Source organism: Eucalyptus grandis, chromosome 11 (assembly GCF_016545825.1).
Source record: "Eucalyptus grandis isolate ANBG69807.140 chromosome 11, ASM1654582v1, whole genome shotgun sequence".
NCBI lineage: Eukaryota > Viridiplantae > Streptophyta > Magnoliopsida > Myrtales > Myrtaceae > Eucalyptus > Eucalyptus grandis.
The window spans coordinates 1454606-1480119 of record NC_052622.1 but is presented as its reverse complement, the minus strand read 5'-3'; the positions used below and the strand labels follow the sequence as shown (position 1 = coordinate 1480119).

The following is a 25514-nucleotide window of genomic DNA, read 5'->3' as shown; positions in this document are numbered from 1 at the left end:
AATACAAAACCAGGTCATTCTAATGTCAGAAGTAACAGGATTGTCCCAATTCAAATGACAGAAATAGAAAGAAGCAAGTCCATAGCCATATGTATGGAGATCTGAACTTGGAGCTCTTCATTCTCTTAGAGAAAGGGGCTACCAGTAAGCAAGGCGTCCACGAAATCCTCATCCCATATCTGCAAACAACCAAGACCTTATGTTAATCTCACCGACAAGCTCAAAAGAGATATCAAATTCAACAGTATATGCTTGTATATATATGCAGAAGAAAAGGTTGTACATTAGGATAGGATTCCTCATCAGCAAACAGATCATTCGTTGAAGTAGTTGGCTCCAGGAGAGGTATAGCGCGGTTCTCGTTGTTCCCTTGTTGCTGAATATGCATGCACACACCACATATTAAGAGAGGTGAGTATTCAGTTTTAGACAAATAGACATAAGCGTATGTCCCTGTGTTCATGAAGATTGACTCACCAGATTGGAGCTTTCATTGGAGGGTAGAGGTAGCCTGTTTTCTGGGGCCTCGTTGCTGTGGCCATCGAGCTGAATATCCTTAAAAATGGAAAAAAGAAAAAGAAAAAAAGATTACTGACCAATGATTACTTGAAGAAAAGGCTGATGGTCATAAGCATAAACAGGCAAGAAGCTGCATTAACTAGCTGTTTATTACTCTGAATCGAATTTCACATCCGATGGCAGCAAGGAAAACATAAAACAAGGTGATTGCTCAGCAGTTGAAACCTATTACACTTGCAGAAATTTAATTTTTAACTAAAAACTGTAAATTTCAAAGAAGAAATGGTGCTCAAACATGCCTGGCCAGAGCCCTGTTCAAACCAGAAAGCGAAATCCTCGAGTTGATGATCCAAATCAGAAATTTCAAACATCTCAAGTTCGTTGCTGGGACCATTCATGTCGGTACCAGGTGAGGAACTAATGACTCCCTGATGTGGTAATCCTTCCTGACCCTGTTAGGATGCCAAGTTGACACGTTGCTCAAAAATTCCGTAATCAGAATGTTTCATACAAATAAAAGTACACGGGGGAGCAAACTGAGCTTAACCAATGAAAAGGATGCAATAAGCAATTCTTCGTACCTTGTTAGCCAGTTGGTTGAAAACGAGGTCAAAAAGATCACCATCTCCATGATTTTGCTGATCCAGACTATTCACAACTAAGGGAGCATTTGCCATCACATCCTGTTCATAAGCATTTCTTGGCTCAATCATTGCAACAGTTGGTTGTGTTATAGGTGCCGGTGAAAAGAGAGGACTCTCTGACTCATTAGCAGCAGGGAAACCAAGCGGAGGCAATGGCTCACTGATGTTAAATCCAAAGGGAGGCTCTTGCTCTTCTTGAACAATGTAAGGCCCTGTTGAGCTTCCTTCCCTAAAATTTGATGAGGAATTCACAAAATTATCATAGCCAATGGGAGATATGAACCCCTTATTACTATCAAGCATATTTCCAGCACCTCCAGTCATTTGAGTGCCCCAGAAATTGGTATTGGTGGGGTTTGAATTGACAGAAGGGTAATGAGCAATGTTGCTCAAGCAAGGCATGAAAGTTCCTGAACTTGAAGAATGATTCTGTGGAGGGTGCACTTGCCTCGGATTTGTAAGGTCTGATGTGACATTTGTAGGGCCTAAAGATGGAATTTGTGAGTTCCTTGGTCCTCCAGTGTTGGGCAAGATCGCTTGCACATTTGAGGCATAGGTTCGATAAGGATTGTTATTGACACTGGAGTTAGCGAACATTGGATCATTTGGGATGGAAAGACCTCCAGTGTTGGGCCGAATCACTTGCAAACTCGAAGCATTTGTTTGATAAGGGTTGTTGTAGACACTGGAACTACCAATCACTGGATACGTAAAGATGGAAAGGCCAACACCTGAAGCGTCTTGAGGAGAAAATCGTACCGGTGCAGCACTGTAGTTGTGGTCATTTAGTACCTGGGTACTCACACGGGGCCTTATTTCAGGAAGGAGTGGCTGGGGATGCCTGTTTGGAAAACTGTTAGGAGGCATTTGTTGCTGGACATCATTCCTGGCCGATGAATGCGGGTGTAATGTCGGGCTTGAACTTGGGGCTTCTCTATGAGGGTCCCTTGCTCTTGGTGGTGCGACATTGTCTACAACTGCAACTTTCTTCAGGAATATGCGATACTTCTGCAAGTTTTGTCAGATAACAGAAGTACCGTGAGAATTCTTTTCAACAATTAAGAGGCCTTGAATATGAGAAAAAAAATAACACGCAGCTGAGATATAAATATAAATGTGAACTAGATAGAGACTCCTTCACTCCATTTCTTTTTCACGTTCTTAGTTATCTATGTAATGCTGGGGAATGCCCCTAAGCTCCTTTTTGTCATCTTATAAATGATGCTTACATTTTTTTTTAAAAAAAGCTGATGATTAGCAGAAGGAATTGGTAATGGATATGTATGTGCATATGTACATTTATGATTGTACCTACTTCTCTTGCATTCATGCGTAGATAGCTCGCATGGATGACAGGGAACGAAAGGAAAGTAAACAGAAATTTTCTGGTGAACTAAAGGCAATAAAGATAAGAGCTGCTGAAGAACTCATTCATATGGAAGTCTGTCAGGTGTGAAGTTCCATATTTGTCCTGGAAATAACCTAAAAAAAAAAAAATTGAAGGACATTGTATGGTAACACTATAAGTACGTACTAAAACTCATCCTGTTATTTTCATTCCTTTTCGTGTTTCCTTGTATATTCCAAACATTTTATGAGATTTCCAAAGCAGACTATATATATGTGAACTGGATATCACTACATGCTCTGGAGGAAATTTATTAATATCAATTATCGTATGAGAAAAATTCTAAACTCTTAGATAATTATCATATTATGTATAATCCCCCTATGCAACAATTGGGAAAGAAAGTGCTAGTCTGAAAGCCTTCCAAACCCTCTTCTCTCCATATATTGTAAAGCTTCTGAAGAAAATTAGTCAATAATTATCTAAGAGTTTAAAATTTTTCTCATACAATAATTGATATTTATGAATTTCCTATCCAGAGCAGATGGTCAAATCTAGTTCATGTATATATTATCAACCACTAAATATTCTTGAAAGCAAGATTGGAAACTATTTTATTTAGATTTTGGTACTTATATGTCCAAAGTTGTAGATTGTGAATACTTGACAAACAAGGAAAGAAATAAGATATAGACCATTAGAATTACACACTCATACTTTGTACACATGCGGCAAATAGTGTTCAAGCAGCAATGGATTCAAATTTTTAATTTTTAGTAACTATCAATGTACTGTTGGTTCAATTTTTCCTCTTCAAGACAAATTGAAATGGACCTTATTAACACTCTATGTCCCTGGTCACTTTTTCAGAGATGAAAATTCGTGCATCATCACATGAACCTGCGCATACGATCACTCATATATAAATACATGCACGTGTGTCATGAAGCTTCTAAGAGCCAGCGAACAAGTGGCGAACAGAATTGATCGTTGATTATTAATAGTTTAACTCATACGACAGAAGGAATGGATCCATACTCTCTACTTGAAAAATAAAAATAAAAATCAGTGAATACATAAAGAAGCTAGCATGTGGAGTACGTACATACCTCTTCTCTTGGTTCATAACTTGCAGTGAAAAGCTATGCTCATACTTTAGTTCATGTCAAACTAGCTAATCATGCATAAACATCGCATCTCAAGCTATTTATTTTTAAAACCCTAAACCGCTGCACAGAAATGGTAATGTATACAATATTCCAGCCCAAATGATTCATAATTCGTGCTCCAATCAACCTCGAAGGATATATCTACTCATAAGGAAAAGAAAATAAAAGAAAATGAAACAGTTAGACCAGTGCGAACCTGCAAATGGCTGGCTATGTTCTCTCTAGTCAATCCAGGGACGTTCATGAACTCAAGAATCCTTTTGGGAACAGCTTCTGCAATATCAGAAGACAACATTCAGAAAATGGTTCATACAACCTCAAGAGACATGTAGATTGGCAGCTCTCAAATGGGGCAAGGCAAGTTTGGAGGTTTTCTTACTGTCAAGTCCTATGTAGTTGATGGCATGCAAAAACAGATCGTGCAGCCCAGTTGTCCAAACCACCTTTGTTTTTCTTGGAGGGATCAAGGAGTAATCGATCCCTTCATCATTTTCATCCTTCTCTTCCCTGCTCCTTTTCTTCCCATTTGGCTCCTGTGAAGAGCCTTCCTTTTCCAAATTCAAGGGTTGCACGGGAATATTGACATCTTCATGTATGATTCTCTCACACACTGGTGCACTAGTTGAGTCGCTCGCAGCTTCTTCCTCAATGAGAACTGCTTTCCCCTTTTTTCTCGCAATGCAATATTGCCAAACATTTTTCAGATCATCTGGCCTCAACGGTTTCACAATGTAGAAGGCAGCTCCTCCCTCTAAACTCTCTAGTATAATTGTTTGTCGATCGTCACCTGACATGACTGTATGAAGAAAATGGATTGAAAGGATAATCTCTTAGAGTTCACTCAAGCACTTCTAAAACAAATACTGCGCTGTAAGTTTATAAACTATACAAATCAAATTGACTGAAGTTCGAGAATTTTGGACTCACTGATCACTGGCAGTTTGAATTCTTCTCGGACATGCCTTTGTAGCTCGAGACCATTCATGTCGGGCATGTGATAATCAGTCATGACAAGGTCAAAGGAACATTTTCTTGCTTGAAGAATGGATAAAGCATGCAGAGGGTGTTTGGAGGTCACAACTGAAATCCATAACATTGCAGAGCCATCATTAGACAGAGCAATCCTTAGAAAAATCAATGCCCCCGAGGTTGAAGCCTTGTTTTCTCCTTTAAAGTACCCTTTTTCTATATGTATGTATGTGACTAGTGCTCTCGTCGAGGGAAGGTAAATAATTAAATATTTATTTTAGCGATCTTTATTTTTTTTTAATAAAAAAACAACTTTTCGACGCAGACCTCATGAAATCTTCGATTAATGTACTTCATTCAGCTAGATCAATACCAAACCACGAAAAGTCTGTATCTTGATCAAGGATCTACAATTCTAATGTTCTTTTTTTTTTTTTTTTTTAAGAGATAGATATAAGCAAATAATGCATAAAGAACATGCGCGATAATTCTGAAAATTCGGCTTTGCGATCATATCATGAAGGGGTGACTTCTTTTTTTTTTTTTTTTTTTATCGCAAATGTTGATGCAGACCGCATGAAAACTTCGATCAACAGATCCATTAACTAGATCAATCTTGAAGACATGGAAAATGAGTATCTTGATCAACAATCTAAAATTCTCGCATTTTATAATTAATTTTAGGGATAAAAAATCAGAAAACAACCCATAAAAGCTTGTGTGTTAATTTTAAAAACACTTAAAAATTTTAGATGTAAGCAAAAGCAAATTTTTACCCAAAAAATATTTATCAGACGCTAAAATAGACTCAAAATTCCAAGGGTGTCAGATTGTTTCTAGTTTGGAAAAGAAAGATACATGTTTGTCATTTCTCCCAAACACAAAAGTTTTTCTTTTCCCCTAAGAAAACAAAGAAAAAGAAAAAGAGAGATCTTGCTTGGTCAAACGAAAATGGAAATCGTCTCTCTTGCTTCAGCCGAAACGAAGGAGGTAAAGGTGGCCTGATCATGAGTCACCCATTTGAAATCAAACAACATTCAACACGATCTCAACACACATGACTAAAAAGCAACGTTCGTTGGTCATTTCACCTTGATAGTTCCACCCTCTAAGAATCGCAGTAACGATGGCGAGCGTAGCAGAGCAATCATCGACGAGTAAGATGCTAAAATTCATGGTTGAGGTTTGCGTCATTGAGGATTGGTCTCCTGTATCTGTTTCAAGCCAGTAATCTGAAAGAAAAAACCAGCTCTGCAAGGGTATAGAGAACTAGATGGCTCTTTTTATATGGAGTGTAGCGAAGGAAGGCGATACATTGGTCACGAGAGCCTTCTTTTATGGTGCCCGTTTCAACGAGTCTGTGGGTGTTTTGCGGATGGATTAGTGGGGATTGGTCTAATCAAAGGATAGGATACCCTTTATCATCTAGTGAGAATGAGAGAGAGAGAGAGAGAGAGAGAGAGAGAGGATTAAACTCACCTAGAAGAAAAATGGCATGCGTGTTTGTTAAATTCCTCAGGCCTGTAATGTAAAAAAATCCAGAATATATTCAGCATTTAATGCTAACGAGCTTAAGGAGTTCTTTACATGGCATTCTTCATGAAGCAGATATGTCTCATTTTGATTCTCCTGCCCAAGTATCTATCGCCATTTTAGATATCAGCACCTAGGAACAACACATTTTTAGATACATGTGGCGCGATTTAATTGTCGGTAGATACGGGTTGCCGAAGTAGTTGAAATCATTCCAATTTCAGGCTTAGATGATGGATACATCTTTTTTGCATAGATTTATTAGCAAATCGGGAACTTTTAGGATTGGGAATCTTTGTAACGGCTCCTGTGACATGGTGGTCGATAAAGGAATGCTCAATCTACGGTATCCCGGTTTCAGCGGGTTAAGCTTCGAGAAATTAACTCTTTGGACATTATAGTAAAGTTTTGTGCATAGCTTTTCGAATTTTGGGACTTCCTCTTTTTATTATTCCATTTATAACTCGCGACATAGTATTTTTATTCCCCAAACTTACTTCATTACATTACATTCACGTTCTGTATTTTCTATGTAATTTCTGACTTATATATGAAATATAACACATACCCGCATTCTTCCTAAGTTCTTTTTTACCAAGCTTTTATGTCAATATATAACATTTTTTGACATTATCCACAATGATTTTGATCAAATTCGACATCTATCTAGTACCTTCCACTTTAAAAAATAGTTCGACCAATGCAAAAGTTCTAAAAAAAAAACCACTCGTCATTTCAAATTTCATAGGCTTAAGCTTCTAATAAACGAAATGTGAATTTTTACTTAGCCGATCGTGTTTGGAGAAAAAGTTCTCATTATTACATTGCTTGTACATGACACACCGAATATTAGTTATAGTCATTGAAATTTCACGACATGAGACATGTATAAGAGAGTGCAAATTGGTACCGGGGGACTTTGACAATAATAGCAAGAATGCTATGCAAAAGTCAAATAAGAGAGTGCAAAATGCTCTCTCTTTCAAAATTACTCGGATTACACAGTAAAAGGCAGCACATTAAAATTGTAAAATTTAATTAATCGATTACTTAACTAGTGCTCTTACAACTATTTTTTTTAAAGAAAATCCTATCGAGAATTTCCAAAATTTCCTTGTTTAATTATTTAACACGTCCAGAGACTCGCTTCCATAAAATACAAAAAAGAGAAAAAGCTGGAAAAAGCCTGGACTAATTTGGGGCTGCCAAATGGTAAGCATGCGGCCATGCATGGGCATGAAGAAAGAGTTGACCCTGAAACGAGGAAAAAAGCAAAATTTGTAGCAAATATGGATTTATTGCATGTCATAATTACGTTTATGTGCATTTAATTGAAGATCTTCTATCGTTCACCGACTATTAATTTCATCATAGTGAACTTTGTTAGTTTATGAATTCACTCCATAAAAAAATTGGCATATAAACATTGTGTTTGTCTTAGAAAATATTTTTCTCATTTTTTGGCATTTAAATTATTTAAAAAATGAGTCAATGAAAATATTTTCCGGATCAACAAAAAAAGTTTTTCTACCAAAATTTAAATTCAGGAAAATGATTTCTGACATATCTAAAAAATATGACTAGTTATTGATGCTTGGATAAAAAACTTTGCGCTTAGGCATAACAATGCCAACGCTTGTTTTGGCAGCAGGGTTAATTGCATCAAGGTTGAGCAAAAGACCCTAATGCCTACGACTATGTCGGCACCTCAGGCCACGCCTGAGACCTGGGCCTTCGCTCTTAAATCCATCAAGGTTGGGCCGAGGACTTGAGAGCGGAGCTGAGCATGGGTTGGGTGCCCTTGGACCTAGCTTTGAGCTTTGTTGGCCCAAGTTGGGCATCAAGGAGCTGAGCACAAGCATCAAATTCGTAGGCTTGGTTTCGGTGCACCCAAGACCAATGCCTTTGCTTGTGCCCAAGAGTTAGGGATTCGGGCTTAAGACTTCTGTGCCCATGCTGGATTCCTTGCCTATTCATACACAAGTCATTGACGCTTGAATAGTAAATGTCTATTTACAAAAATCTGATTTCCTTACAAACAATGTAAAAACATTTTGTAGTTCATTTTTAGATCTTAGCCAAGTACTAGAAAATATTGTTATTTTATATTTTTCAAAATTGTCACATTTTCCATGAAATAATAGCCTAAAAATGTAACTAATCGCTTTCTCTTCAAATAATTGAGCTTCTATGCCCGTGTCCTTGCCTTAAAAAAATATAGATTAATACCATAAAAACCCAAAACTGGTCATATGTGACAAATTTTCTTCAAATTAATTTTTTGATCTCGTACATGTGCGACAAATGTAGCAATTTAGATAGATCCATTGATGAAACAAATGTAAAAATTTAGAGCTTCTAGTGGTCAAAAAATTAGTTCGGAGTGAATTTATCACAAATATACTAGTTTGGGGTTTTTTATAATTAAAAAATTAGTTCGAAATAAATTTTTCATAAGTGTACAAGTTTAAATTTTTTCATGATATAAATCCTAAAAATATTGCCGTCTCCTTGGTATTTGAGTAATAACATGAGTAAGAGCAAATTGTACGTTATAACCACCGGTAGCGAATTCTAATTTTTTATTTATTTATTTGATAGGTGTAATAAGATGACAAACTTGTGTACTTTTGAATGTTAGGATATTTACTGACAAAAAAAAAATGTTAGGATATTTATATCTTGTACCTTTTTTAATTTGAAAAACAAAAGCCTCATGTCATTAATTGTTATTACATTAAATATACTTGTCGCAAAGTCAACTTTACTAATCAATGTATTAGTTAGAACCAAATGATAAAACAAATCCGATTCGCCTCAAGTTTCAACTTCGAAGCTTCAGTGAACGATCGACTTAATACTGCCTATCAAACAAAAAAACAAATAAAAACTCCACTTTAATAGTGAACTCTCAGTTGGCGATTATTGTTCGTTAGGATTAGTTATTTTCCTGATAAAGATCAGCGATATTTGGGTGGATTAGAAAATGAAGTCGACGTTTACGGCCTTTGTAAAAATTTGTGGTGGAAGGTCAAATAAGATGTTGGGTGCGAGCTGTGCAACGGCTAGATGGTCCCTTTCAACAAATAATTATGTTGGATCTCAATCAATGTCAATGAAGACCATTGCCAGTTGTATGGATCGATAATCACATTTGGGATAGGGGATGAGGTCTTCGACGACATGGCGCTTCCACAAGACTGTTCGTTGGGCTCACGAATGACCGTGTCCATTTGGCAGTGCTGAAGAGCTTACTAGTGCTGCTAGTTAGTGATGGAACTAAAAAGTCAATTGAACAATGTGTGTTTTGTGGGAGCTATAATGGAATAAGGCGTACTCGGGTTTTATGGACCATGTTGCACATCTTATATCTCGGTGAAGGAGTGCTTCTTATATCGGCGTACCAACATGAGCTGATTTCGCGGAATCCGTGTGTGGGACTGACCCGACTCTTTTGGAAATTTTGGATATATGATATAGTGACGTGGTAGAAAGTCCGGCTAAAATTAGTAGTTGCTTTATTATCGTAGGCAAGAAGATGATGTTCATACCAAATCGTTAAAGAAGAATAAAACCATGGTACTTCTATTACCTTGTGTATTCATCTGTTTGAGATGTTTATGCATTGAGCCTGCTGACATCGTTTGTTTCTTCTTTGACTGTTAATGTAATGCTTGAAGTGTTAGGATATAAGCGTGAGTGAATTATGTTAAAGAAGTTTCATATCGGAGAATTGATGTACTGTAAAGGAATTAATATATCCTAATTAACCAATAACTCATTGGTTTTAGTTTTTGAGTAAATGTGGGTCCAACTAAATATATTGACAAGCTCGAATTTGGACTTCATCTTTTAGATCTCCCTAGGCAAAAGGTATTGGTTTTTGCTACATGCTCCCACCAAATGGTATTAGAGCCCATGGTTGCTGGCCTATAAGTATTCAACTTTAGATAAGTTGATACAAAAAGATACCGAAACTAAGGAAGCTCACACATGAGGAGGAGATTATTAGGATATATGTGTGAGTGAGTTGTATTAGATAAATCTCATATCGGATAATTGATGTGGTGTAAAGTAGTTAATATATCATAATTAACCTATAACTTATTGGCTTAAGTTTTTGAGTGAATGCTGGCTCAATTAGATATGTTGACGGGCTCGAAGTTGCGCTCCCTCTTAGAGATCTCCCCAGGCAAAAGGTAACAAGGATTCTATTATTATTATGCGCTCTCAACATAAAATAGACATTTTGCTTTGGTTCACTTCCATTAGTGGCAAGAATCACATTTCATGCTTTCTTCAAGGGCCATCTAGACAAGCAGATGACCCATTTCTAGTTGTAGTAATTGTCATATAAAGTTATTATACTTCCATATAGAAAGTTAAAAGCCAAGTCTCTACTATTTGAGAAAATAATTCTCGTAAATTAAAACATTGTATTGAAGATTTACTCCTTCATTGTTCCTATAAGCATGAAACCCTTGAGGATGATAGTTCTTACCGTATTCAGCCCTTTTCAATGACACTTACTAAGTTCTCTAATCACTTCCTCAGACAATAAATGGATAAATGCATCAAAAATCTTAAAACATATCATGAAAGTAATTAAGTCCTAAATCTCTCAAAAAATGCAATTCAATTCTAAAACTTGTCATGAAAATATAATTGTGTTCTAAAATTTTCAAAAAGTACAATCAAATTCTAAAATTTGTTAAATTGATTCAATCAAGTTTTCTATTAACTGCACGTTTGTGATAAGTTTTATAACCTCCAATACATTTATCCCAATAATAAATCCACCCCTTCATCTTTGGCTGATTGTAAATGCTAATAACGATATGTTTCATTAGAGCTTTCATGTATCAATTGATTAAGTACGATGTATTTGCAAGCCAAAACCGCAAAAATGCCTTAATGAATTACCTATTTGAATTGCATGGAGCTTCCATGTCGTTTTATCCCCCGAATAACTAGTATTCCTCCCGTAGCTAATGGGGAAGGCTTACAGGCTTGTAAAACATTGGAAGATTGAAACCAAGGCATTGTAGCAGAAGTTGTGACCATACCAACACAATTTTATCTCACGCCCATCAGGCCCACCATTCCATCATTTGGCATGGATTTTGGAGATATGCATTCAGCGAACAACACGAGAAAACTTATTTGAACTTAGACTCATACACGCTGTAATTAAATTCTTGAAATGCCTTGCCACCTAGTGAGGATGATGTCGGTTTCTCGATATGGAGGATGTCCATGTGGTCCTATGGTATTGAGCTCAATGAACGGCGTAATGAGTAGGATGTTGTTAGGATATTATACAATGGTGATATTTATGGAAGAGGCTTGGGTGAACCAGAAGTCAAAGGTTATTCACTGAAATCCATCCGTCGCTTTTCAAGTGAAGTGCATAGTTAATACTCTCCATATTTGGTCCACGACAGTCGAAGAATTTCAATTGCTTTCGTTAACCATTGCTTTACGCATGATATGCACAAAAATTCAGTCCTAAACTTTTTATAATTATGTAAATTCAATCATAAACCTTTTTTTAGCTAATTCATTGCTTAATATTTTGTAATTGTATCAATTCAGTCAATTAAGCCAAAATGTGCTAAACTTAATTATAATTTTTTCAATTCAGTCATAAACCTTTTTTTGGCCAGTTCAGTCCAGCTAAATTTGGCCAAGTGGCGCTAACACGTATGCCAACTGGCAGTGGGCATCCAATCAATACTAACGTGGTAACTTTTAAAATAATATATTTTTTTTCTTTCAGATTTTTATTAATTTTTCTTTTTATTTTTCTTTCTTTCTTCTTATTTTGGCCTGTCGCAGGACTAGCTAGCGGCTATAGCTAGTGAGGTTCACCTCATAGGTCACCAGCTAGACCTCGCCGATGTGGGCAAGACCTTACCGGTCATAGGCTGCGTTTGGTTCAGCATTTGCAATGGGCTTTGAGTCCAATGCAAATGCTGAAAGCCCAAAGCTATTTTGGGAAAATGCAGTTGTGTTTGGTAAAAAAAATTTGCAAATGGACTTTGAGTTGGATGTGTGTTTGGTAAAAAAAACTTTCGCAAGGGGCTTTGATGGGTATTATTTTTCTTTTCTTTTTTTTTTTTTTTGAAAATTTAGTTAAACCCTTCGCCGGCCGGCGAAGGGTTGCGGCCGCCGGCAGCCATCGGGCCGAGGTCGCCCGAGGTCGGGTGACCTCCGGCGAGGGTCGCGCGACCCCCGAGGGGCCCAGAGGTCGCCCGACCTCGGGCGACCGTGGTCCTCGATCCGGGGTCGCACGACCCGGCGACCGCCGCTTGGGTCTCGCGGTCGCAGGCGGCCCTCGCCGTCGCGCGAGGGTCACGAGACCCGTGCGAGGGCCGCCCGGGTCGCGCGGCCCCGGGTCGAGCAACCCTCGGGCGACCTCCGGCGGCCCTCGCCCGGGTCGCGCGACCTCGCCGAGGGTTGCCCGAGGTCGGGCGACCCGTGGCGGCCCTCGCCGGGTTGCGCGACCCTCGCCGGCGGCCGTCGCCCTTCGCCGGTCCGGCGAAAGGCTACTCCTTTTACATTTAAAAAATAAATAAATAAAAGGGTAATAACGGAAATATGAAAAATCAATGAGGGTAATTTAGGAAGAAAAAAAATATTTTCAGCATTTCCAAGGACTCCACTTTCATTTGAAAGCTCCTTGAGGAGGTTGCCAAACACCCCGTCTTTTTTGGAAGGGGCTTTGGGAGCTAGATGAGCTTTCTAAATGCCCATCCAAACGCACCCATAGCCTTTGGCCAATCGGTGATCGACCATAAGAAGAGGAAAAGAGAAAATTAAAAATAAAATAAAATAAAATAAAATAAAATATTATTAAAAAATTGCGACATCAATGTTGGCTAGACAATCGGTGTTGGCTAGCATCTGCGTCAGTATCGTCCAGTTAAATTTGGTTAGATGGATTGAATTGAGAATTATAAAAAAGTTTAATATTGGATTGGCACAAATATAAAAAGTTTAGTATTGAATTGACCAAAAAAAAAATATTTAGGACTAAATTGAAAAAAAAATTGTAATAGGTTGAGAACTGTTTTGGTAATTTTCCCTTTCCATGAATTAAGTTCTATTTTCTATTTAGTTATAATGCATTTTTTTAGCGTTTTACCCGATGATGCTAGTTAGTGAAAATTAGATCATACTCCTGCTTCTCTCTATTCAAATTTCTCGGATCAATGGTTGGTGATCCAGCAATCAACACCTACAGGCTACATTAGGGTTAATGAGCTTCTTCCTCGAGTGTGTTGACACATAAATCTTTGTTTGCAGATCCATTATACACTTCAAGAAAATTTTTCGAGAATTTAAATTCGATCCTTGACAAAAATAAAGGGGTCACTTTACTAACCCTGCATCCTGTTTTCTCACTCAATTCTTTATACAGATAGAAAACATAGGCATTTTGATTTATACACGCCTACAATCCATTTCACAAAGGCTTCTAATGCATTTCCTGGAGATTAGGGATTGAAATCGCCAATAACGAGGTAATTCAACCCTTAATTGAAAACGTTGTCACTCCATCATCTTGCATTTATTTATTTCATTAGGTCTCTTTTACATTTAGTAATTGTACACATCGTAAGATTAGAATCTTAGGTCCAACGTTGGTAATTTTGATCTTTAGATGTGCTGGAGCTCACAGACTTATCAAATCCACCCCCAGACCAATCACGGTCTCGGTAATTTTGATTCACTTTCTCCTGCTTGGTTGAAGGCCTAAACAAACTCAAAAAATTGCAAACTTTTTATCGCAACGAGTGTCTTCAAGTCTAGTATCCAAAGGTACATAGCTCGTGTACTATTTCCTAGAGAAGCCTCCAGAAATTGCATTTTTTTCAAGAAGGTGTCAACACTAATCCTCTCTTTTGGGAGTTGAAAGCATTCAACTCTCATAAGACTTACTCTTCATCCAATTGGAATCAACCTCGGTTTTGAAGCTTTTTTGCCTTGATTAACCTTACTCCATTAATGATGAGGTGCCTCCCTCGCAAGATAGTTCCCGTCATTTTCAAGAGATTACCAGTAAAACCCCTCATGAAATTCAAAAACAGTGACTTTGTGGCCATACACTTGAAGCACTCCACTCAGCACAGATTGATATGTCATTTTAATGGATTGATACTTTCCTCGCCATCAAATAAGCTCTTTATATTCATATAAAATCTCTTACACCGGCTTCTTAGTCGGAAATCAAAGTTCGAAGATCATTAGCCCTACGAGCAATTATCGTCTTGTGGGTTTGTGTAAGTTGATCTATGTTGTTGTTGATGCCCATGTTGATAATATTCTAGGGAATTTATTCACTAGAAAGTATAAGACAGTTTTGAGTTCGTCCTTGGATCATCAATTTGTTGACATGTACGCTATGCATGTAGGATTTGGATATAGTGACAGGATTAATCACTATAAGTTTGCTGGAATTACTTATTTTGCTAAACGTGGTATGATTTAATTTTCAGAAAATACAAATTGCCAAAATGGTTGAAATCATTTTAAATTTCTGTAAAAGATGATGGATTTTTTTTTTTTTTTATCCATGGATTCATTAGCAAACTGGGAACTTTTGGGATTGCGGATCTTTATAACGGTACCCATCATATGGTGATTGCTAAGAAATGCTCAATAAACCCAATTTCAATTTTGGCGGGTTAAGCTTCAAGAAATAATTAAACCTTTGAACATTATGGTAAAGTTTAGCATAAAGGTCTTTAAATTTTGGGACACCCTCTTTTGATTGTTTTATCAACTACTCGCAGCATTGAATTTTTGTTCCCCAAACTTACTTCATCACTTTACATTCATGTTATGCGTTTTCTTTGTAATGCCTAACTTATATTAAGAAATATAATGTGGTACCTGCATTTTTTCAAAATTCTTTTCTACCAAATTGTAGTCTAAGATATAAATTTATTGACATTCTATATCTACAATGATTTTTATCAAATTTGAGGTCTAGCTAGTGCATTCCACTTCTAATAATACTTCTACCTATGCAAAGGGTCTCAAAGAAAATCACTCATCATAATTAATTCCGTAGCCTTAAATATTTTAGTAAACAACATTTGAATTTTTATTCAACCGATAGTTATTGAAGAAAAAATTCTCAAAAGCGCTGCTATATTGCTTAGACAAGACCAGCAAAATTTCACCCGACATGAGTCACGTGATAATTACGTGCACTTGTATTAAAAAAAAAAAAAAAAAAGACACCTCTTTACCAATAGTGTGGGCCTAATTGAAATCCAAGAATCATCATATGAGTTCTCTAATCCTAACTCATATTTATAGTGGGAATAATATTTTTTCAAAAGATTTAGGGTATTGATGAATCGACAACTGAATAATATACATCAAACATATTGCTTCGATTATTTTTGCTCAGTTGATAAGTAATGGGAACTTTGCCAAAAATAATGAGAGTATAAGGGGAAAATACAATAAGAGAGAGTGCAAAATGTTCTATTTTTCAAAATTTCTTGGATTACACATAACACAATTGTCATGCCCTGAACCCCGAGTGCGCAAACAACCCGCCATGGTCGTGCAAATGCGACATTCCCATGTAGTGTCACCGACCCCATTCATTTATTATGCGCATGCGGAACGTGTTATAAAACCCCAGATAAAGAAATACGGGATAGAAAAGCAGGAAATCAACTTGTTCATAAACAAACATACTTTCATAGATATTCATGTCAAAGTTTACATGTACCAAAAATGGTCAGCCTACAAAAAAGGATCAACCCACCAAAAAGAAGGAATAGTCTTATGACTACTAGTCGGACTCGTTCGTCGATCCTACTTCAAACTGATGAACCTCCAAAGAAGATGGGTCCTCCACTCTACCATCAGGTGCGTTAGTTACGCCCCCACCTAGAATGGCTTCCATCACAGCAGGGGGAATATCAAAGCTATCAAGAGGACCAATCCTAAAACCATTGGGCCCAAAACGAAACCATGCCCTATATCTATGAGGTACCCTGACAAGCTCGGCCTCTTGGATCTAGACTGTGCTCCTAATCAGCTCATCGATCCAATGACTATCAGGATTGGGAAAACTTTGCACCTGCTCCATAATCTACACGGGAATACCATATCGCTCCAGGGGTTCCGCCATCTACAATCCTGTAATATTTTTCCCACGATGGGGTGAGACATTGTCTCAACAAGTTCACCCCCCTAAACCCCTATTACAAAGAACATATGCCATAAGGGCCACCTAAGCACAAACAGGCGTCGGAGAGCTTACCTTGGCCTTAGTTTCCTTCCTGCAAGTCAGTTTAATCAATAAATACTAACAATCACATCAACAAATAATTCAATTACTCTGATCGACTCATCAATTAATCGATTCAGTCTATTACATGTCATCGAGATCATCACATGGTCATTTTGACTATTCATTCTAGACTCTCAAACACAACCTTATAGGCAAGTCTAAAATTTAGTGATGATCACGGCCTCACTCGGCAAAATAGATGTAATGGCATCACGGCCCCACTCGGCAAATTTATTATCAGTGGAATCACGGCCCCACTTGGCACGACCTTTAATAGGTGGTAGATCACGGCCCGATGGGCACGATTGATTTCAAATTCGATGGTAAATCTCGGCCTTATTGGCACGGCCATACATCGGCGGTTTTCTAAGTCCACTCACAACCTTTCCCGATCATTTTCCCATAAAATACTGACACTTGGGATTTTCTAAATAAAATCCATATTTTCACAATCAACACTCAATTTGCAATATACACTCATCAAATTCATAATCTGAATATACGCAGCGATCGGCGCGAAATTCGAGAATTAAAGGTCCCCACAAAATTTTCGAAATTTAATAAATAATTAAATTTATTCCGAAAATTAATTAAATAATATTATTTTAATAATTTAAATAATATATTTATTATTTAATTTTCAAATAATTTCGAAATATTCTAATTAAATCAAAATTCGTTCATTTAAGTCAACTCACCATTAAACTAATATAAACAAAAATTTGGCCTTAGTTAAACCTACTTTAACTTAACCATACTCTTAATCTAATTTACATTTAAATAAACTAAACTAACCACATAAGCTTAATTAACTTAAGCTAAGCACACCTAAAGCATAACTAACCATCTAATCGAGGTTTAGTGAGCTAAACTCACTAGAATCGCTTTCTAATGAGTCCCCGACCAAGACAACGGCAAGGTGGTCAGAAAACCTCCTTGGGGCGACACCAAAAGAGGATCGGAAGGCGCCTAAAACGGGCCTCGAAGACCCGGGCTTGAGCTAGAACTCTGGTGGCTGACCTTGGCCGAACGGAGGGTGCTCAGCGGCCAGTTGTGCGCAGGATCAGCGGAGACGGGCGGCGGCAGCTCGGGCAACGACTGGAGGTGACTCTGGCGATCTTGGCTGGCTCCGACGGTGGTTGGCAAACAACGAGCAGTGGCTGGTGACTCCGGACGACAACGCTAGGCGGATGACGGAGCTGGACACGCGAGTAATGAGGAGCGACGGTCGGGGCAAAGGAGAAGTGGCAGCGGCGATGGGCTGACTTCGATGATGGCTCCGGCAGCCTTGGTGATGGTGACAATAGCTGGACGACGAAGGATGACGGTGCTAAAGGCTCGAGCGGAGATGGCGTGCGATGGTTGGTCGGCGAGCAAGCGTGCGGGCGACGAGCGAATGACAGCAATGGCGACGACACCAGCAACGAACGGGCGAGCGATGAAGGGGGCAGTTGGGGCTACTGCTTCGGATCGGAACTTCTCCCTCTCTCCCTTTTCAAATCAAAAAGAAATCCCAAGGAAGAAGATGGAGTTGATTGGCGGAAATGATGTCCCACCCTTTTTTAGAGTCAATATCCACCATCCACTTGTCAAGATCTTAGATACTTTAGCCCCAACCACCATGACATCATCTTCCACTATCTCAAACTCCAACAACCTTATTCCAATAGGTGTAAATTCATTTTCCGCCGTAGCATGAATTCTCTAAAATCTTGTACAACAGTTTTCATCCAATCCACTTCCAATTGAGCCAAATTGAAGTCCATAAATTAATCCAATGTTCTTAATAAGATTTGTGACACAACATGACTTCTAATTTCTGAATTCAATCTTAATTTATTGAAAATAAAATTGGAAAATCGGGATGTCACAATTCTTCCCCTCTTTTAAAAATTTTGTTCTCGAAATTTAAGCCATTACAAATCTTAAGCAAAAAGGTGAGGGTACAATTGTCTCATCGAATCTTTAGTTTCCCAAGTTGCTCCTTCAGTGTCGTGGTGTTGTCAAACCACTTTGACCAATGGGATGGTCTTGGTGCACATAATCTGCTCCTTGCGATCCATGATCTGAACCGGGCTTTCAACGTACAACACCCTGTCATCCACGTCTAATTCTTCAAAATTTAAAATGTGTGTTGGGTTAGGTTTATACTTCCTTAACATCGAGACGTGAAAGACGTCATGCACTTGTGTCAACCTCGACAGCAGTGTAAGACGATATGCTAGAGTCTTTATTCTTTCCAAATCTCAAAGGGACCTACATACCTTGGACTCAGCTTCCCCTTTCTGACAAAGCGAGAAGTACCTCTCATCGATGACACTTTCAGAAAGACGTGGTCACCCACTTGGAACTCTAATGGCCTCCGACGCTTATCTGCATAACTCTTTTGGCAGCTCTGAGTGGTCTTTAATCTATTTATGATAATTGCAACTGCCTCTACTGACTGCTGAACCAACTCTGGACCGGTGATCTTTCTTTTCCCAACTTCATCCCAACACACTAGCGTTCTGCACGCTTTGCCATACAATGCTTCAAAAGGAGCCATCTTAATACTTTGCTGGTAGCTATTATTGTAGACAAACTCAACCAGATGAAGTTGTTCCTCCCAGCTTCCTTTGAAGTCCAAAACGCAAGCTTGCAGCATGTCTTCGAGGGTTTGAATTGTCCTCTCAAACTGACCACTAGTCTGCGGATGATAGGTCGTACTGTACTGCAGTTTTGTTCCTAAAGTGGATTGCAAGCTTTTCCAAAAAGCGGCGGTGAACCTCGGGTCTCTATCTGAAGTAATTGTGACCGGCACCTCATGCATACGAACCACCTGATGCACATACAGATTTGCGAGTCTATCCAAACTCAGGGCCCTTTGAACTACGATGAAGTGAGCCGACTTTGTCAATCTGTCAACTACTAACCAAATCGAATCATTTCCTCTCTGGCTCATCGGTAGTCTAGTCACGAAGTCCATCGTGATATACTCCCATTTCCATTTTGGGATCTCTAGAGGTTACAAAAGTCTTCCCGGTTTGCAATGTTGATTCTTCACCTGCTGACACATCAAACACCTAGCGACATGCTTGGCAATGTCCGCCTTCATACCAGACCACCAATAGTGTTGACGCAAATTTCGATACCTCTCGGTACTACCAGGATGAATGTTGTAATTGTTATGATGCGCTTCTGATAAAATCTCCTCTCTAAGCTCCACATCGTCAAGTACAACCAATCGCCCTCGGAACCTCAATGTTCCATTGCCAGATCTGAAAGTCGGCTTTCCTTTTCTTTGAATTCTCTTGTAGGATTTTCTGAACATCTGGATATGTCTGTTGAAGCGTTCTGATTCTGACCTGCACATTCGGCTCAATTCTGAGGGTGGCCATAAGATTCGAAAGGTGGCCTACCTCAAATTTGAAACCCAAATCTCGTGCTCTCTCGAGTAGACTCCATTCATTGAGTACCATCTGCGCAACTGAAGACTTCCTACTCAGTGCATCAGCGACCTTGTTCGCCTTTCCGGGGTGATACCAAATCTCACAATCATAGTCCTTTAGGATTTTCATCCATCGACGTTGTCTCATATTCAACTCCTTCTGAGATGATAAGTACTTGAGACTTTGATGGTTGGTGAAAATATGAAATCTTTCTCCACACAGATAATGCCTCCAAATCTTCAGGGCAAAGATGATTGCTGCGAGTTCTAAGTCATGCATTAGATAATTTAACTCGCAAGGTCTCAGTTGATAGGACGCATATGCAACAACCCTACCATGCTACATTAACACGCAACCCAGTCCTTTAAATGACACATCACTGTAGATCTCAAACCCTCTTGGACCAAATGGAATAATAAGCACAGGTGCAGTAGTTAGCTTCTACTTAAGCTCTTGGAAACTACTCTCACACTTATCTGACCACACAAACTTTTCTTCCTTCTTCAGAAGTCTTGTCAACGGCGATGCTAACACTAAAAACCTTTTTTACAAACTGTCTGTAATACCCTGCTAAACCCAGAAAACTTATGATCTTTGTCACTGTAGTTGGTCTTGGCCAGTTAATCACTGCTTCAATCTTAGCTGAGTCCACTAAGATTCCTTCTCCGGAGATGACGTGACCTAGGAAAGCCACACGAGTTAGCCAAAACTCGCACTTACTAAACTTGGCGTACAACTCGTGATCTCTCAAAGTCTGAAGCACTATCCTTAAGTGCCTTTCATGATCCTCAGTACTCCTTGAGTATACCAGGATGTCGTCAATGAAAACGATTATGAACTGATCCAAATACTCTCTGAACACACGATTCATCAGTTCCATGAAAGCAGCTGGGGCGTTCGTCAACCCAAACGGCATCACAGTAAACTCATAATGGCCGTATCGTGTGCGAAACACCAACTTTGGTATGTCTTCCTTCCTGATCCTTAGCTAATGATACCCTGTCCTCAAATCGATCTTAGAAAATATCAATGCTCCCTGAAGCTGATCAAACAAGTCATCGATCATCGGCAATGGATACTTGTTATTGATCGTCGCCTGATTGAGTTGACGATAGTTGATGCACAAGCGCAAAGAACCATCCTTCTTTTTCACGAACATAACTAGTGCTCCCCAAGGTGATGCACTGGGACAGATAAATCATTTATCCAACAACTCTTGCATCTGCACTTTTAGTTCCCTAAGTTCTGACAAGGCCATCCGGTAAGGAGCTTTAGAGATTGACTCAGTCCCAGGAGCTAACTCAATCACGAACTCTATATCTCTCTCTGGCGGCAACCTTGGTAATTCTTTCGGAAACATGTTTGGGAACTCTTGGACCACTGCGATGTCTTCTATATTCAACTCCTCTGCTATCGTGTCCACGACAGTCGCTAGGTAACCTTGGTAACCCTTGCCTAGCAAGCGAGTTGCCTCGAGCGACGAGATTAAGGAAATCGATGATCCTCCTCGACTCCCAATAAACTCGAAGCTCTCACCCACTAACAGGTTAAACTGAATTGCCTTGCGATAATAGTCCAGCTTAGCTCGTTGGTGGGTGAGCCAGTCTATGCCAATTATCACATCAAAATCATACATGGCTAGAACTATCAAGTCTATCCTCCCCTCTCGTTCACCAATCACTAACTTGCAACCAAGACAACCCACTGTAGCTAATACCTTATCCTTCAACGGTGTAGATATGCTAATCACGGACTCCAACAACTTAGGAATTAATTCTACTAACTTAACATATTTTTCAGCTATAAATGAATGAGTAGCTCTAGGATCAAATAAAGCATAAGCAGGTTGGTTGTTCAGTAAGACCATACCTGTGATCACATTAGGCACATCCTCCACTTGTCCTCTGGTGATCGCATACGTCCTTCCCTGAGTTGGAGGTTGGTTCAATCCACCCCGCGGCATGATCTGCAGCGCGATTCCTCTGTTCTGACTCAACGGTGGCTGCAGCAGCAACTAACGTTGTCCCATCTGTCTCCTAGGATAATTCCTAGCTATGTGACCTAGCTGGCCACTCATAACAGGCACTCGCCCTATAGGAACACGGGGCTGAACCATGTCATCTTCCACATGAATGACATACTCCATTAAAGCTTGACAACAACTTTTCTATCCCACCCTTCTTGTTGGGTGGAACAGGATACCTTCCCATAGACATCGGCATCTTCTCAAACTAATTACCTTATTTGTTTACATTAAACCGCGACCCAGATGCGGTAGCTCTCTCATTCTGGTCTTTCTCAATTAGATGGGCCCGTTTATAAAGGTCTTTGTACTCCTTCAGATCTAGCGGCACCAACGAGCTCTTCACATCCGGTCGGAGCCCGTCTCTAAACCTTCGAGCTCAGTCTGACAGTCTCTGGACTAGATTAGGGGCATACTGCGACAGTTCAGCAAACTTCGCTTCGTACTGATCGACCGACATCGTACCTTGGCGAAGGCGCTGAAACTCAATCATCTTCACCTCTCTAGAGTACTTCTCATTGAAGACCTCAAGAAAGACATTCCACTCTGGAACTACATCTCCAAGGAACACTATCCCTTTAGTAGTCTTCCACCAAGTACCTACGATCCCTCTCAACTGATAGGCTACTAGGACAACCTTCTCTGCCTTGGTGCACATTAATAAATTGAAGGCATTCTCTAACCCTTGAATCCATAGTGCTATAGCTTCGGGATCTCCTGCTCTTGTGAACGTCGGTGGATTCAATCTCAGAAATTGCTTCATTAGCTTATGCCTAGGCCTCCCAACGACCACGTTCCCAGGTGGAACTTCAACATGTGCTACCTCAGGTTTGACAACTAGTGTAGCGGCAGGGGTGGCAGCAGCAGCATTGGCGACATTAGCGGCATTAGTAGCAGAAGCGGTAGCGGCGGCTGAAGTGGCGGCCTGCTGATCCATTCTGTCACCCATCAACTCAAGCATTCTCATGATTCCAGCAAACCTTGGATCCTTAGGGGCTACTACCCCAGCATCAACTAGAGGCGATGTTGTAGCACTCGCGTTGGCCTTAGCCTGCGCTCTACCTAGGGCGCCTCAGGCACTAGCCCTCAATGGCGGCCCACCCCAAAACACGGGGCCCACTGCTCTCTTTCTAACAGCTCTCAACACCCAGTCTCTCATGCTACAAGCTCGGTATAGATACTTGTCATCACATAGAATCTGAGTGACCATACCAACAAACTATCAAATAGTTATCAACCACATGCATCAGCATATTAAAAGTCTTTCCTACCAACTATCTCATGACTCCCTCGCACCTTATCACTCCATACATAGACCATGCTCTGATACCACTTAAACGGGGTTATCACGCCCCGAACCCCGAGTGCGCAAACAACCTGCCATGGTTGTGAAAATGCGACATTCCCAGGTAGTGTCGCTGACCCTATTAATTTATTATGCACATGCAAAACGTGTTATAAAACCCCAGACAAAGAAATACGAGATAGAAAAGCAGGAAACCAACTTGTTCATAAACAAACATACTTTCATAAATATTCATGTCAGAGTTTACATACACCAAAAATAGGCTAGAGTTTGTATGTGTCAGCCTACAAAAAGGGATCAGCCCACCAAAAAGAAGGAACAGTCCTATGACTACTAGTCGGATTCATTCGTTGATCCCACTTCAGACTGATCAATCTCTAGAGACAATAGGTCCTCCACTCCACCATTGGGTGCATCAGCTACAACCTCACCTAGAATGGCTTCCATCACGGCAGGTGGAATATCAAAGTTATTAAGAGGACCAATCCTAAAACCATTGGGCCCAAAACAGAACCATGCCCTATATCTATGAGGTACCCTGACAAGCTCGGCCTCCTGGATCCAGACTGTACTCCTAATAAGCTCATAGATCCAATGACTATCAGGATTAGGAAAACTTTGCACCTACTCCATAATCTGCACGGGAATATTATATCGCTCCAGGGGTTTCGCCATCTACGGTCCTGTAATATTTTTCCCACAACGGAGTGAGACATTGTCTCAGCAAGTTCACCCCCCTTAAACCCCTATTAGAAAGAAAATACGCCATAAGAGCCACCTAAGCACAAACAAGTGGTAGAGAGCTTACCTTGGCCTTAGTTTCCTTCCTGCAAGTCGGTTTAATCAATAAACACTAACAACCACATCAACAAATAATTCAATTACTCGGATCAACTCAGCGATCAATCAACTCAGTCGATTACATGTCATCGAGGTCATCACACAGTCATTCTAACTATTCATTACAGACTCTCAAACACGACCTTATAGGCAAGTCTAAAATTTAGTGGTGATTATGGCCCTACTCGGCAAATAGATTTAGTGGCATTATGGCCCCACTTGGCAAAATAGATTTAGTGGTCTCACTCGGCAAATTTATGATAAGTGGAATCACGGCCCCACTCGGCACGAGGTGGTAGATCACGGCCTGATGGGCACAATCGATTTCAAATTCGGTGGTAAATCTCGGCCTTATTGGCACAGCCATACATCGGCAGTTTTCTAAGTCCACTCACAACCTTTCCCGGTCATTTTCCCATAAAATACTGACACTTGGGATTTTCTAAATAAAATCCATATTTTTCACAATCAACACTCAATTTGCAATATACACTCATCAAATTCATAATTTGAATACACAACAGTGATCAGGGCGAAATTATGAGAATTAAGGGTTCGGACAAAATTTTCGGAATTTAATAAATAATTAAATTTATTCCGAAAATTAATTCAATAATATTATTTTAATAATTAAATAATATATTTATTATTTAATTTTCAAATAATTTCGAAATATTCTAATTAAATCAAAATTCGTTCATTTAAGTCAACTCACCATTAAACTAATATAAACAACAATTTGGCCTTAAATAAACCTACTTTAACTTAATCATTCTCTTAATCTAATTTACATTTAAATAAACTAAACTAACCACCTAAGCTTAATTAACTTAAGCTAAGCACACCTAAAGTATAATTAACCATCTAATTGAGGTTTAGTGAGCTAAACTCACCGGAATCGCTTTTCGATGAGTACCTGGTGAAGACAACGGCGAGGTGGTCGGAAAAATTCCTCGGGGCGACGCCAAAAGAGGATTGGAAATGCCTAAAATAGGCCTCGAAGACCCGGGCTTGAGCTGGAACTTTGACAATTGACCTTGGCCGAATGGAGGGTGCTTGATGGCTGATTGTGCGCGGGACCGGTGGAGACAAGTGGTCGCAGCTTGGGCAACGACTAGCAGTGGCTCTAGCGATCTTGGTTGGCTCCGACGATGGCTGGCGAACAGTGAGTAGCGGCTAGTGACTCCGGACGACAACACTAGGCAGATGACAGAGCTGGACACGAGAGCAACGAGGAGCGACAATCGCGGGCGAAGGAGAAGCGGCAGTGGCGACGAGCTGACTTTGATGGTGGCTCCAGCAGTCTTGGCGATGACAATAGTAGCTGGACGACAAAGGACGATGGTGCTAAAGGCTCGGGTGGAGACAGCTGGCCGGCGAGCAAGTGCACGGGTGACGCACACGAACCACAACG

General features: G+C 39.7%; 3 protein-coding genes across 3 annotated transcripts; all 3 read right to left on the bottom strand.

Annotated features, from left to right (window-relative positions):
* Nucleotides 1-125: 125 nt before the first annotated feature.
* On the bottom strand, nucleotides 126-5825 carry LOC104426961 (putative two-component response regulator ARR13). Its single transcript, XM_018864744.2, has 9 exons — nucleotides 5741-5825; nucleotides 4608-4760; nucleotides 4060-4476; nucleotides 3877-3953; nucleotides 1101-2171; nucleotides 819-971; nucleotides 478-555; nucleotides 284-376; nucleotides 126-179 (listed from the first exon to the last, which is right to left on the bottom strand). Exons 1-9 carry the CDS (start codon nucleotides 5823-5825, stop codon nucleotides 126-128), a joined length of 2181 nt encoding a protein of 726 aa, XP_018720289.2.
* Nucleotides 5826-21129: 15304 nt separating this feature from the next.
* LOC120289548 lies at nucleotides 21130-22153 on the bottom strand. Its single transcript, XM_039304597.1, has 4 exons — nucleotides 22073-22153; nucleotides 21801-21933; nucleotides 21468-21731; nucleotides 21130-21386 (listed from the first exon to the last, which is right to left on the bottom strand). Exons 1-4 carry the CDS (start codon nucleotides 22151-22153, stop codon nucleotides 21130-21132), a joined length of 735 nt encoding a protein of 244 aa, XP_039160531.1.
* Nucleotides 22154-22333: 180 nt separating this feature from the next.
* Nucleotides 22334-22921, bottom strand: LOC120289547. The gene has a single exon (XM_039304596.1). The coding sequence runs from the start codon at nucleotides 22919-22921 to the stop codon at nucleotides 22334-22336; it is 588 nt and encodes a 195-aa protein (XP_039160530.1).
* Between the last annotated feature and the right edge of the window lie 2593 nt (nucleotides 22922-25514).

Coding starts and splice junctions, on each gene's coding strand:
- LOC104426961 (XM_018864744.2), bottom strand. CDS start 5,825: ATGAATTTTAGCATCTTACTCGTCGATGATTGCTCTGCTACGCTCGCC. Junction 4,761..5,740: donor TAGAGGGTGGAACTATCAAG/GTGAAATGACCA, acceptor TATGGATTTCAG/TTGTGACCTCCAAACACCCT. Junction 556..818: donor TTGAACAGGGCTCTGGCCAG/GCATGTTTGAGC, acceptor TCCATTTTTAAG/GATATTCAGCTCGATGGCCA.
- LOC120289547 (XM_039304596.1), bottom strand. CDS start 22,921: ATGAGAATGCTTGAGTTGATGGGTGACAGAATGGATCAGCAGGCCGCC.
- LOC120289548 (XM_039304597.1), bottom strand. CDS start 22,153: ATGCCGATGTCTATGGGAAGGTATCCTGTTCCACCCAACAAGAAGGGT. Junction 21,934..22,072: donor TGTTGTCAAGCTTTAATGGA/GTATGTCATTCA, acceptor TTGCTGCTGCAG/CCACCGTTGAGTCAGAACAG. Junction 21,387..21,467: donor TCAGTTTAACCTGTTAGTGG/GTGAGAGCTTCG, acceptor CTCGCTTGCTAG/GCAAGGGTTACCAAGGTTAC.